The sequence below is a fragment of the Passer domesticus genome, chromosome 30 (assembly GCF_036417665.1).
Source record: "Passer domesticus isolate bPasDom1 chromosome 30, bPasDom1.hap1, whole genome shotgun sequence".
NCBI lineage: Eukaryota > Metazoa > Chordata > Aves > Passeriformes > Passeridae > Passer > Passer domesticus.
Window position 1 is genome coordinate 802,371 of NC_087503.1, and position 12,457 is coordinate 814,827.

The window sequence follows — 12,457 nt, forward strand, 5'->3', positions numbered from 1 at the left end:
CCCTTCTGTCCATGGATACAGAGACATCCAAGAGCCCTGGCACACACAGACCCTTCTGTCCCTGGATACAGAAACATCCAAGAGCCCCTGGCACACACAGAGCCTTCTGTCCCTGGATACAGAGACATCCAAGAGCCCCTGGCACACACAGAGCCTTCTGTCCATGGATGCACAGACATCCAGGAGCCCCTGACACACACAGACCCTTCTGTCCCTGGATACAGAAACATCCAAGAGCCCCTGGCACACACAGACCCTTCTGTCCATGGATCCAGAGACATCCAAGAGCCCCTGCCACACACAGACCCTTCTGTCCATGGATGCACAGACATCCAAGAGCCCCTGGCACACACAGACCCTTCTGTCTCTGGAGGATGGAGCGTGGTGGGTGGGGGCGGTTGGTGGGCAGCGAGTCCCGGACAGCAGGCCAGACCCAGCTCCAGCCCTGCCAGGCCCTGCCAAGGCTCAGTACCAGCTCCTCTGGAATGGGAAAGCCCTTCAGCATTGTCCCTGCCCAGAGGAGCAGTGCTGGCCTGGCAGCACAGGTTGTTTTCCCCTCAGGCTGCAGGAGATGAGAACACAACACTTGCCAACACTGAGTGCGAGGCACAGGTCCGGGTCCTCCCCGTGAACCTCAGCTCTGGGAGCACTGTCTGCCCCAAGCTCCAGGGGCTGCAGTGGGAGCCCGGCTGGGCTCTGCCCTGGGGCCATCCTGCAGGGACAGCTGGAAACAGGGAGCATTCAGCTGCCACAAACAGCCAAGCCAGGGCTGCAGGGCAGCTGCTGCAGCCCGGACTGCACTGCTGTGTGCTGTGCTCTGGGGCTGGGGCTCCCCACACAGGGGACTGGACTGGTGTGCCAGAGGAGACAGAGAAGCTTCAGCTTCAGCCTCACTGAGGTGGCTGCGTGGGCTGGGAAGAGTGGGGAGGCTCAAGGGGATTCACAGAGCTCATCCTGCTGCAAGGATGAAGAAAAGGGAGTGGGAACTCAGCAGTGAGGAGAGCTGAGGGCTGGAGAGTGGCTCTGAATGACACTAAAATGCCACTGGACCTCTGAAACATTGCTGCTCCTCAGCCAGTGACAGCATGAGTCCCCAAGCCTGGGGCTCAGCCTTCCTTGTGGTCAGGGGCAACAAGGAAGTCCACCGAGTGATGGAGACTGCGATGGGCTGGGAATTCACTGGGGGAAAAGAGGGAGCAGTTGAGAAGTAAAAGGCAGGTGGGGGAGAGAACTGTTCAGAGAAGGGCTGAGCTACATCTTGAGCAAGCTGAAAAATATCATTTGGAGTCATCCCAGATTGATTTGATTTCAGAAGCTATTGAACAATTTTAATTTTTGGGAGGTGTCATGTTTTCCCTTGGAGGTGTCCACGCTGCAAACTTGAGCTGTGTTGTCACAATGCTCAAGCAAGTCTGTGCTGCAGGTGACACCATTTCTTCTTTGGCTGATTCCAGTCCGGTGCTGAGCTCCAGCAGAGCCCTGGCAGAGCCCAGAGCAGCCTCAGCATCCGCAGAGCCTGGCTGCAAGGAGAGAAAGCAGAAACTGCCCGTCAGCTGATGGCTCCTGTCCCCTTGTCCCAGCTGCCCGCAGTGCCCAGGCCATGCTGGCCATGCCCAGAGCTGTGCCCAGAGCTGCCTTTGGGAGCAGGGCAGGAGGGCAGGATATGTGCCCAGCCTGCAGCCAGCCATGGCACATCCACCTGCTCAGCAGCTGCCCAGAGCAGGATGCTCCTGTGCTCGCTGCCATCTCCCAAAAGCTCTGATCCCACCCTGCCAAGCACACTGGGACCCACCTCACGCCATCCACGGCTGGAAAAAAAGCTGGTCTCAAACGATGTCCTCAGCCTGCTCCAAGGGCACGGCCCATCCACGCTGCAGCTGCTCCCAAGCACTTCCCAATCCAGACTGGACCACCTAGAATGCTTCCTCTAGAAAAAACAAACAAATTGTTGAAAAGAGCTTAGAGACAAAAAGGGAAAAGAAGAAGAAAGGTCAAAACTCTTAGCTCTGTCAGGGCCTTGAGGAAGGCCCAACCCCTACATGCTAGGGAAAAATCCAGCCATGGGTGAGGGAAGTCCACACTTTCTCTCTTTCCCCCTGCACTGCCCCCCAAAATAACCGTGATCCCAAAGCAAACAAGGGCAGTGGAGCTGCCCAAGCCCTTCCTTGCCTGCACAGCAAAGCCCCTGCACAGGTTCTGGAGTCCCACCTCTGCTCCCACCACGGGGGTTTGTGTCGGGCTGGCTGCCCCAGCCCCAGCCCGGGGCACGGTGGGTGCTGGGGGCTGTTGGCAGGGCCAGGAGCCCACTCCCATTTCGTACCCACCCCAGCCCATCCCACCAGCCCTGCCAAAAAAGCAGCTGGGCAGCTGACTGAAGATTTAGTTCCATCTGCCCCAGCCAAGGGGGAACCTTTGCTTCCCAGCCAGGCTGGGCAATGCCCGAATCTGGGAGCATATTTCCCCACGTGTGGATTCATCTGCAAATTCCCTGTGGAGTTTGGCTTTGAAGAAGGTGCCACAATAATAGTGCATCACCTTCAACTGCTGGTGGCCAGGTTGAGGAAGAGGTTGTCATCCTTGATGTCATCCTCGCTGTCTCCTGCAGCAGCAGCCCCACCTGGTACAGCTTCTCTGGGAGCTCCTTCTCCTTCCCTGGGGTGAGACCAGGCTGTCAGGGCTCTGCCCAGGGCCCCAGCTGTCAGGGAACCAGGACAAGCAAAACCTGCTTGGATGGCGGCCACCAGGGCTGGGCAGAGCAGCTCAGCTCCAGCACAAGGGCTGCGTGTTCCCATCCCATGACCCTGGTACAGTGACACGGGCTGGGTTCCTTTGCTTCTCATTGCCAAGGCATGTGTGCAGCTGTAACTTACCAGGGCCCTGCATCACAGTGTGACTGTGGCTCTCTCCCTTCTTCTACGGCAGAGGAATATCCTGCATCCAAGGATGACAGAACACCTCTTCTAATGAGGGTCTGTCCAAAGAGTGCATGGATAAACACCACCCGATGAGATTTTGGCACTCTGGGGAGAGAAATCAGAAACTGCCCGTCAGCTGGAGAAGGCTCCTGTCTGCTTTGCCCCACTGTTCCCTGCCCAGGCCATGCTGGATGCGCTCAGAGCTGGGCCGGAACTTTCTTGATTTTGGGGGAGAGCAGGACATGTGCCACCTCCTCAGCAGCTGCCAGAGTGGGATGCTCCCGAGCCCGCTGCTGTCTCCCAGCACTGGCATTCCCCCCATGCCCAGAGAAGAGGATTCACCTGGAGAGAGCCGTTGTGGCAGTGAGAGCTGGCCCCAGCTGAAGTTCCAGCCCCTCCTGAAAGGCATCTTCCCACAGACCATCTGGTGCAGCAGGATGCCCAGGGACCAGATGGTAGCTGGCTCGCCATGGTACCAGCCAAAGCGGGTCCATTCCGGGGGGCTGTATGATGGTGTTCCTGTGGAATACAGATGGAGCTCATCAGGGGGATGCTGCTGCTCCCAGAGCCTGGCCCCAGCATCCCTGGGCATGCAGGGGCTGCAGCAGTGGCACACAGGGTGACCACTGCCCTCTCACCAGCACCTGGGACTGGTGTACAAACTTTGGGTTGGAAAAGAAGCCACTGGTGTGGGAAGAGGACAGCGGAAGCCCTGGCTAGGCCTGACCATGACACGCAAAGGAAAAACCCACTGTGTGCTGGGGAAAAACCATGCCCTCATTCTCCCTGCCTGCATTGCCCCAAACATATTATGAAGCCAAGGCAAACAGGGCGAGTGGAGCAGTCCAAGCCCTTCTACTTCCCTGCACACCAAACCTGGGGCACAGGTTCCGACCTCCCTCTCTGCTACCCCCACCCACAGCTGTTTTTGTCAGGCTGGCTGCACCAGCCCAGCCCCAGTCCTGGGCACAGTGGTGGGCAAATCCTGCCAGCAGGGCTGGAAGATGACTCCCCACCCACCCCTGCTCTAAAGCAACTCAGCTGCAGATTCAGTCCCCTGAGTGGCAGCAAAAGGGAGAATCCCCGCTGCCACAGCCAGCTTGGGCTGTGAGATCTTGGGCCATGAGATGCCAGGAGCGGGAGCACAGCCCTGTGTAGGCTCACCTGCAAAGTGAGTGTAGGCTGTCTCTTGCAGGTAGGTGCCACAGCCAAAGTCGATGAGCTTTGCCTGCCCGGTGGCCAGGTCAACCAGGATGTTCTCTGGTTTGATGTCGCGGTGCAGGACCCCGCAGCTGGTGCAGTGCCGCACGGCCTCCAGCACCTGGCGGAACAGCGGCCGCGCCACCTCCTCGGACAGGAACCCCCGTGCCCGAATGAAATGCAGGAGGTCCTGAGACTGCTCTGGCCGCTCAAGCACCATCAGAATGTCGCTGGGGAGCTCAAGCCACTCCAGCAGCTGGATGACACCGGGGAAGCCTGTGGACACCTTGTCCTGCAGCACAACCTCCAGGGGAGCGCTGGTGCCGTCGGGCTGCGGGAGGAGCACGATGCCGTCAGTGGGGGCTGATGCCGTGCCAGGGCTGGGCAACCCCTCAGCCAGCCCGGGATGCTCTGTGCCCTGCGCTGGCCCCACGCCCACTCCCCCTCGAGACGTCCTGGCGGCTTCCACCCTGCCGGGGCTCGGCTCATCCCCGCTTGGCACGGCCCGGCTTCTCCCGCTGTCCCGGCTCACTCACCAGCTCGCTCCAGTGCCAGATGCGGTTCCGTGGCACCCTTTTGATGGCCACCTGCAAGCCAAGGGGAGCAGCGGGCTCAGCTCAACGCCCGCCCTGCCCAGCCCCATCCTTCTCCTCCTCCTCCTGCGCCCCCTCCTCCTCCGCCCGCCGCCGGCCCCGCCGCTCACCGGGGCGCCGTCCGAGAGCCGCGTCGCCGAGCAGACGCTGCCGAATCCGCCGCGCCCCAGCAGGGAACCCAGGCGGTAGCGCTCCTGCAGGGCCTCCTGCGCCTTCCCTGCGGGCGGGACGCGGCTGTCAGCGCTCGGCCCGGGGCCAGCAACGGCCCCCGAGCGCCCCTCACCCGCCCCGGCCCGGCCATCCCCACCCGCCCCGGCGGCCGCGCTGCCGAGTGGCGGAGCTCGGGCCGGGCAAGCCGCGGCGGAGGCGGCGGGAGAGGCAACGCCGCCTGTGTCCTCCGCGGGCCCCGGGAGGAGCCGGGACCGGGTCCGGGGCCGGGGCTGGGGCCGGGGTCGGGGTCGGGGTCGGGGTCGGGACTGGACCCTGCGTCGGGGCCGGGGCCGGGCTCGGGCCAGGCGGAGCCAAAAGCCGGCGATGCCGCCCCAGCCCCAGGCATTGACGCCCGCCCAGCAGCGCCAGCGCCAGCGCCAGCACGGCCAGAGCCGGGCTGAGGCCAGGCGGCGGCGGGACGGCCGGGGGCGGGCACGGGGCAGCCCCGCCCGGGGCCGGGGGCGGGCCGGGGGCATGGCCCAGCCCGGCACGGGGAGAGGGAGGCGGGGAGAGGAGAGGGACGCCGGGAAAGGGAGAGCGGGAGAGGTACGGGGCAGCGGGAGAGGGAGAGGGGAAGGGAATCTAAAGTTTTGTCTGTCGATGCTGCTGCTGCTGCTGCTGCTGCTGCTGCAACTGAAGCTCCGGGGCCGTTTGTCCCCGTGTCCGTTTGTCCGTTGCCCGCTCGCCCCCGCCCCGAGCCCCACGTTCCCCGAGGGCAGCCCCTGAGCCTCTGCAAACACGGGAACTTTGCCGAGTTCAGCCAAGAGCCAGAGTCTGGACTCCTGCACAGTGGCTCAGGAATCCCCTCAGTCCCTGCTGTGCATTGTCCCTGCTGAGGGTCAAACACTCTCAGAGCGCATTCCCTGAATGCAGAATTTGTACCTGACCCAAGCACTGCACTTACCTCTCCAGCATTGATTTCCAAGAAAAACAGGGGAAGCCAAACTGTGTGTAGGTCATGGTATCTTAAAATGTCTAAAACTTGCCAACTCATGGATCTTAGAAGTGAGATCTGTTTGGAATTAATGGGATGGACAACTAGTGCAAGATGGAAAAGGGGAGCATAAAAATAAATCGAGAAAAACTTCTTGAATTGTTTCAATTTTCATTTAATTTCTTAAAAGCTCTTTCAGTTTTTCCAGAATCTTCTCCTCAGTCCTGTTTGCTTTTTCCAAGAACCTTTCCCGGAGAACGAGGTGCAGCTTCTGTCACAAGGTGTGCCAACTGCAGCTTTCCACACTGTGGGTGCAGCACAACACTTGCAGCAAAGCAGGACAAATATTTGAAGAATTTTGCAGCTTGTTCTTTTCTTTTCCTTGTGGGCTGGGCAGTTGTGCCAATGGTAAGGTTTTCATTGTTACTGTTCTACCCTAAGAAAACATGACAGGCTACCAAGAACTCTTAGGGAATGCAAGCCTGACTGAATGCAGAGAAAGAAACTCTAGAGCCTGCAGCCAGAAGTGGAGAGCTGTGTGATCATCATTCCAACACCCCCAAGGACATCTTGAAAATTATCTAGAAGATGAAAATCGCCTGACAGAGGGAGTTTGTTTCTGTCTTCAGTCCAGATTCTTCTACATCTGAAAACAATTCCACAGTCTCCATCTAAATCAAGAGTACAATCAGTTCATGAAAAGCCCCAGAACAAACTGTACCTCTCAGGAGATGACTGAAAGAATCTGAAAAGGGAAAATGCAGGAGAAATGCATTTCTCAGCACTGCAGTACTTGCCTACCTGAAACCCTCCTCCATTTCCTCTGCATGCCTGGATCTGTTGGTGTCAGTTCTGTATTGGGTGGTGCCTCCAGCCCTGAATCCCCTCATCTACAGCCTGAGGAACCAGGAGCTCAAGGCTGCAGTGAGGAGACTGATGACTGCACATCTTAGGAAGCATTAAACTCATTGCCAATTTCGGCAAATCACTTGTAATAAAAGTCATCTTTTATAGCTCTTTTGGTTTGGTTCTTTGATTTCCCTGTTGTTTTCCTTTTTAAATATTCTTCCTAAAGCTAGACGATTGTTTCTGCCATCTCTGACTTTGTTTCTCTCCACCTTCCCTGTGGCCACAGACTGTGACAATGAGGGGCTGCAGTCTCAAACGTTTTAAAGGAACTAAAGTATCTCCCAGCAGAGTTTTCTGCACAGATACCCTTTTGTTGCCTTCCCTGGAGCTGCAGCAGCAATGTCTGTGTGCAGAGCTGGGGCAGATCAGTGCTGGCACAGCAGCTGTGCCCAGCAGCAGCAGCAGCACTTGGTGTTGCCAGTGCTGCTGCTGTGGCCCTGCCCCGCTGCCCTGGTGGCCCTGGTGTTGCTGCAGGGCCTGAGTGCTCTCGGGGCCGGGCACAGTCCTGGGGGTGGCAGTGCCGGGGCTGCAGCAGGGACAGGCCATGGGCACTGCTGGGGCAGCGCTGACGCCTCAGGCCAGGCCCTGGGGGCTGCAGGCTCCTTGCCCAGGCTCTCTCAAGAACACGGCCAGGCCAATGCTCAGCACAGAAAAGCCCCAGGGTGAGCAGCCCCAGGCTGGCCGTGGGCAGGCTGGGGGCAAACAGCATGGCTGGGGCTCTGCAAGGGCCCTGGGGGAGACGGGAAGAAGCAGCAGAGCAGGGGCTGATCCATACCCAGTGCGCTGCACAGCCCAGGGCAGCGTCCCAGAGCGTCCTGATGGAGCTGCCAACAACATCCCCCCTCTGCAGCCCTGGCCTCTCCCCCAGCTCACACAGGTGCCGCATCCTTGCAGGCACAGCCACGGCAGCACTGGCTCAGGAGCCCCTGTTTGCATTGCACAGAGCAGGTGGGAGCACACCCATGCTGCTGCTGTGGGGACATGAACCTGAGGGAGCACAAATGCCATCAGCCCCTGGGACAGCAAGGGCTGGGAGACACCAGGGAAATCACTCAGCTTTGTCCTGGCCTCTGCAGTCAGCCACAAAGTTTGTTCCCATTAGCTGGGAGTTTCCTGTGCCACTGCAGACGCTGTTGCTCAGAGCCAGGGCTGCCTGGCAGCCACCCCTGAACTGCCCTGAGCATTTCCTTGGCTTCACCTTTCCTTTTTTTTCCCCCTTTTTTTTTTGTACTAATTTCTTCCTGTTGCCCACCCCTGTTCCCTCCCCTGCAAAAAGCCCATCCCTGTTTGCCCTTTCCTCTCTGGCCCCACTCCCCATTGCAGTTCCTGACTTGGCACCATGGGAACGTCCCTTGGGCAGCAGGATCATCCTCCAAGTGCTGCAGGAATTGTCTGCAGGCTCCTGCAGTGCCTGCTGCTGCTCCCTTGCCAGAGGCAGCCCAGGCCAGGGGGGCACATCTGGGCTGCTGTGTCTGCCTGTGGGGCTCCCTGTTCTGGGCAATGAGGAGGAGCTGCAGAGGCTCTGCAGGACTGACAGGATGGGCTTTGGGGCTGGCAGGAGAAGCTGAGGCACCTGGGCTGCTGGAGCTTCTGAAGAGGAGGCCCAGGGCTCATCCTGCAACTGCTCCAAGGGTGGTTTCAGAGAATCACAGCATCAGCAAGTCTGGAAAAGGCCCTGGATATCATCAAGTCCAACCTGTGCCCTGACACCGCCTTGTCTCCCTGAGCCTCCTTTTCTCCAGGATAAACAACCCCAGCTCCCTCAGCCACTTCTTACAGGATTTGTGTTCCCGACTCCTGACCAAACTTGTTGTCCTTCTCTGGACATGCTCCAGTCCCTCCAAGACCTTCCTAAATTGGTCCAGAACTGGACACAGCACTCCAGGTGCTGCCCAACCAGTGCTGAGCACAGGGAAATAATCACTGCCCTGCTCCTGCTGGCCACACCATTCCTGATCCAGGCCAGGAGCCATTGGCCTTCTTGGCCACCTGGGCACACTGCTGCCTCATGTCCAGCCTGCTGTCCATCAGTCCCTGCAGGTCCCTTTCTGCCTGGCTGCTGTCCAGCCACTCTGTCCCCAGCCTGTAGTGCTGCAGGGGTTGTTGTGGCCATAGTGCAGGACTCGGCAGTGGGACTTGTTAAACCTCACCTTGTTGGATTTGGTCCCTGGATCCAGCCTGTCCAGGTCCCTGTGCTGAGCCCTCCTACCTTCCAGCAGAACAACACTCCCAGACAACTGGTTGTCATAGCGATTCCATGAGGCCTCCCTCATGGTCATAATGGTCTCCATGATTCCATGAGGCCTCCCATTGTCACAATGTCCCTTTGGTTCCATGGGACCCCTTGGTGTCACAAAGTCCCATGGATCCTTGGGCCCCACAGTGTCACAATGGCACCGCGGTCCCCAAGGCCCTGCAGGTCACAGTGGATCCTTGGTTCCATGAGGTCTGGCAGTGCAGCAATGCTCTCCTGCGTTCTTACTGTCTTTTATACCTCCTATTCTCAGACAATAGGACACCTAGGAGATGAAGGGGAGTGGAAGTAGATATCCACTCGAGGAGGGAATAATAAAATCCCTCCTCACCCCCACTCCCCAGCCAGGTGACACTTCAGAACAGGTATGAGCCCCTGGATCTGGAGAGTCAGCCACATGATTTAGAAGAAAATTATTTGTCCATTGACCTTCCCAGTTATGATTCATCTCTAAGAAGGATTACCACCTCTAACATCAAAAAGGAAAGAAGGATAATCGTGGTGAGTGACTCCCTTCTGAAAGGAACAGAGGGCCCCATATGTCAACCGGACCCACCCCACAGAGAAGTCTTCTGCCTCCCTGGGGCCCGGGTACAAGATAATACTGAGAGACTGCCTGGGCTGATTCAGCCCTGTGATTTTTACCCACTGCTGATACTCCAGGCTGGCAGTGATGAGACTGAAAAGGAGAATGTCAGGACAATTAAAAGATGATGCCGGCAGTTATATACAGACACAAACGCAACGGGACCACACCTGAATAGCGTCGTGTGCTATTTATTTAAGAAGCATCAGTCTCATTACATGGCTATGGCAATGGATCGATGCGAGCAGCTCGCTATCCAGACAGAAGGCCCAGGAAACTTAATGTTGCAACATAAGATAGTTTCAGACCCAGTTTCAGCCAATCACAGAGAGCAAAAGCATATTGACAGTAGTTCTATCCAACCACATGAAGCATGCGTAGCTTTGGTTAAAACAATAGCAACTTTTTCTCTCATACAATAGTTCATTTATAAAAGACAAAGCACAGAGCCCTATTCATATTTAACCTTCTAAATATTTACTAAAATATACCTTTTTGCAACTTAGAATGCCAAACTACATAGCTTTATTGTTCTATTTCTCATGTCTTCACTACTGCTGATATCTCTTCTCTGCTGCTTTAGCATTTCACTGTCCTTACTGTCTCTGAGGCCTTTCTTTTTCCCAGCTTTTCTAAAATCCTCTAATCCCATGGATTCTCACAATAGGGACTTCAGGGCATTGGTTCAGATAGTTAATAGGACTATTAGGGGGCACAGGTAGTCTTTTCTTCAGTCCTTCTGGTGGCGAAGAAGAACAGTGAAATGAATAGAAGACTCAAATTATTAACAAGTGGCTTAAGGGTTGGTGTTACCTGCAGAATTTTGAATTCTTTGATTATAGGGCAACTTTTAAAGCACTTGGTCTGCTGGAACCACATGGGCTCCATCTTTCTGTTAAGGCCAGAAGGTTTTTAGCTCATGAACTGGCAGAACTTGCTGAGGGAGCTTTAAACTAGGTTTGAAGGGGGAAGGGGATGCAGCTGGGCTGTCTGGAAGCAGGCCCAAGGGTGGTAAGCCTGAGTTAGGGGTGAAATCAGCAGCCCAGCTGAGGTGCATGGATACCAGTGCACGCAGCATGGGTAACAAACAGGAAGAGCTGGAGGCCATGGTCCAACAGCAGAGTTGTGATGTAATTGCCATCACAGAAACGTGGTGGGATGATTCACATGGCTGGAGCACTGCACTGGGTGGCTACAAGCTCTTCAGGAGAGTCAGGAAAGGGAGAAGAGGTGGAGGGGCGGCCCTTTATATTAGGGAGGGCTTTGATGCTATGGATGTTGAAAGTAATGATGAAGTTGAATGTCTGTGGGTGAGAATTAGGGGGAAGGCCAGCAAGGCTGACATCCTACTGGGAGTCTGTTATTGTCCACCCAAGCAGTAAGAAGAGCTTGACAACTCATTCTATAAGCAGCTAGAGGATGTTTCTGGATCATCAGCCCTTGTTCTTGTTCGTGATTTCAACTTGCCAGACATCTGCTGGGAACTTAATACAGAAGAAAAAAGGCAGTCCAGGAAAATTTTAGAGTGTGTGGAGGACAACATTTTGTCACATCTGGTGGGTAAACCCACCAGGGGAGGGGTTGTGTCAGATCTGTTGTTTGCAAATAGAGATGGGCAGGTGGGAGATGTGGTGGTTGGAGGCCGCTTGGGGCAGAGTGATCACGAGATTATAAAATTCTTGATATTTGGTGAAGTCAGGAGGAACATTAATAAGACTTTTATACTAGACTTTCAGAGAGCAGACTTTGACCTATTTAGGAGGCTTATTCAAAGAGTTCCTTGGCAAGCAGTCCTTAAATGCAAGGGGGTTCAGGAAAAGTGGATGTGCTTCAAAACAGAGATCTTGAGGTCACAAGAACCGACTGTCCCTGTGTGCTGAAAGATGAGGTGACGAGGCAATCGCCCAGCTAGAGGGGGAGGGAGGTTTTAGAGGACATTAAGAATAAAAAAGGATGAATCATCTTTGGAGGGAGGGTCAGGTCTCTCAAGAAATATATAAGAGGGCTTCTAGAGCATATAGGAAAAAAATCAGGGAGGCCAAACTCATTTTGAAATTAAAATGTCAACTTCTGAAAAGAATAATAAAAAAATGTTTTACGAATATATTAATGGTAAAAGGAAGGGTAAGATCAACCTCTGTTCTATACTGGATGAGGGAGAGAACTTAGTAACTGCAGATGCGGAGAAGGCAGAAGTGCTTAACACCTTCTTTGACTCAATCTTTGGTGGGAAGACGGCTTGTCCCCAGGACAACTGTCCTCTTGGGTTGGTTGATGGTATCAAGGAGGAGAATGGTGCCCCCATTATCCAGGAGGAGGCAGTCAGAGAACTTCTGAGCTGCTTGGATGTTCATAAATCCACAGGACCAGAAGGGATCCACCCCAGGGTGATGAGGGAGCTGGCAGATGAGCTTGCCAAGCTGCTTCCCAGCATTTACCAGCAGTCCTGGCTCACAGCTGAGGTTCCAGGTGACTGGAAGCTGCCCAATGTGACACCCATTCACAACAAGGGTGGGAAGGAGGATCCTGGTAATTACAGGCCAGTCAGCCTGACCTCAGTACCCACTAAGGAAATGGAACAGTTTATACTGAGTGTCATCACCCAGCACTTCCAGCATGGCCAGGGTATCAGACCCAGCCAGCAGGGGTTCAGGAGGGGTAGGTCGTGTTTGACCAACCTGGTCTCCTTTTACAACCAGGTGACCCTGCTGGTGGATGCAGGACAGGCTGTGGATGTGTCTGTTTGGACTCCAGCAAGGCCTTTGGCACTGTCTGCCACAGCACACTCCTGGAGAAGCTGCAGCCCAGGGCTGGGACAGGAGCACTCTGTGCTGGGTTCAGAACTGGCTGCATGGC

At 55.8% G+C, this 12,457-nt stretch overlaps 1 protein-coding gene across 1 annotated transcript; it reads right to left on the reverse strand.

The window, feature by feature from the left end:
* Positions 1-1,801: 1,801 nt before the first annotated feature.
* On the reverse strand, positions 1,802-5,009 carry LOC135287554 (serine/threonine-protein kinase pim-1-like). The gene is made up of 7 exons (XM_064400846.1): positions 4,992-5,009; positions 4,322-4,446; positions 4,080-4,207; positions 3,258-3,434; positions 2,871-3,020; positions 2,536-2,652; positions 1,802-1,927 (listed from the first exon to the last, which is right to left on the reverse strand). The coding sequence occupies exons 1-5, from the start codon at positions 5,007-5,009 to the stop codon at positions 2,914-2,916; spliced, it is 555 nt and encodes a 184-aa protein (XP_064256916.1). The 3' UTR covers positions 1,802-1,927; positions 2,536-2,652; positions 2,871-2,913.
* Positions 5,010-12,457: the final 7,448 nt, after the last annotated feature.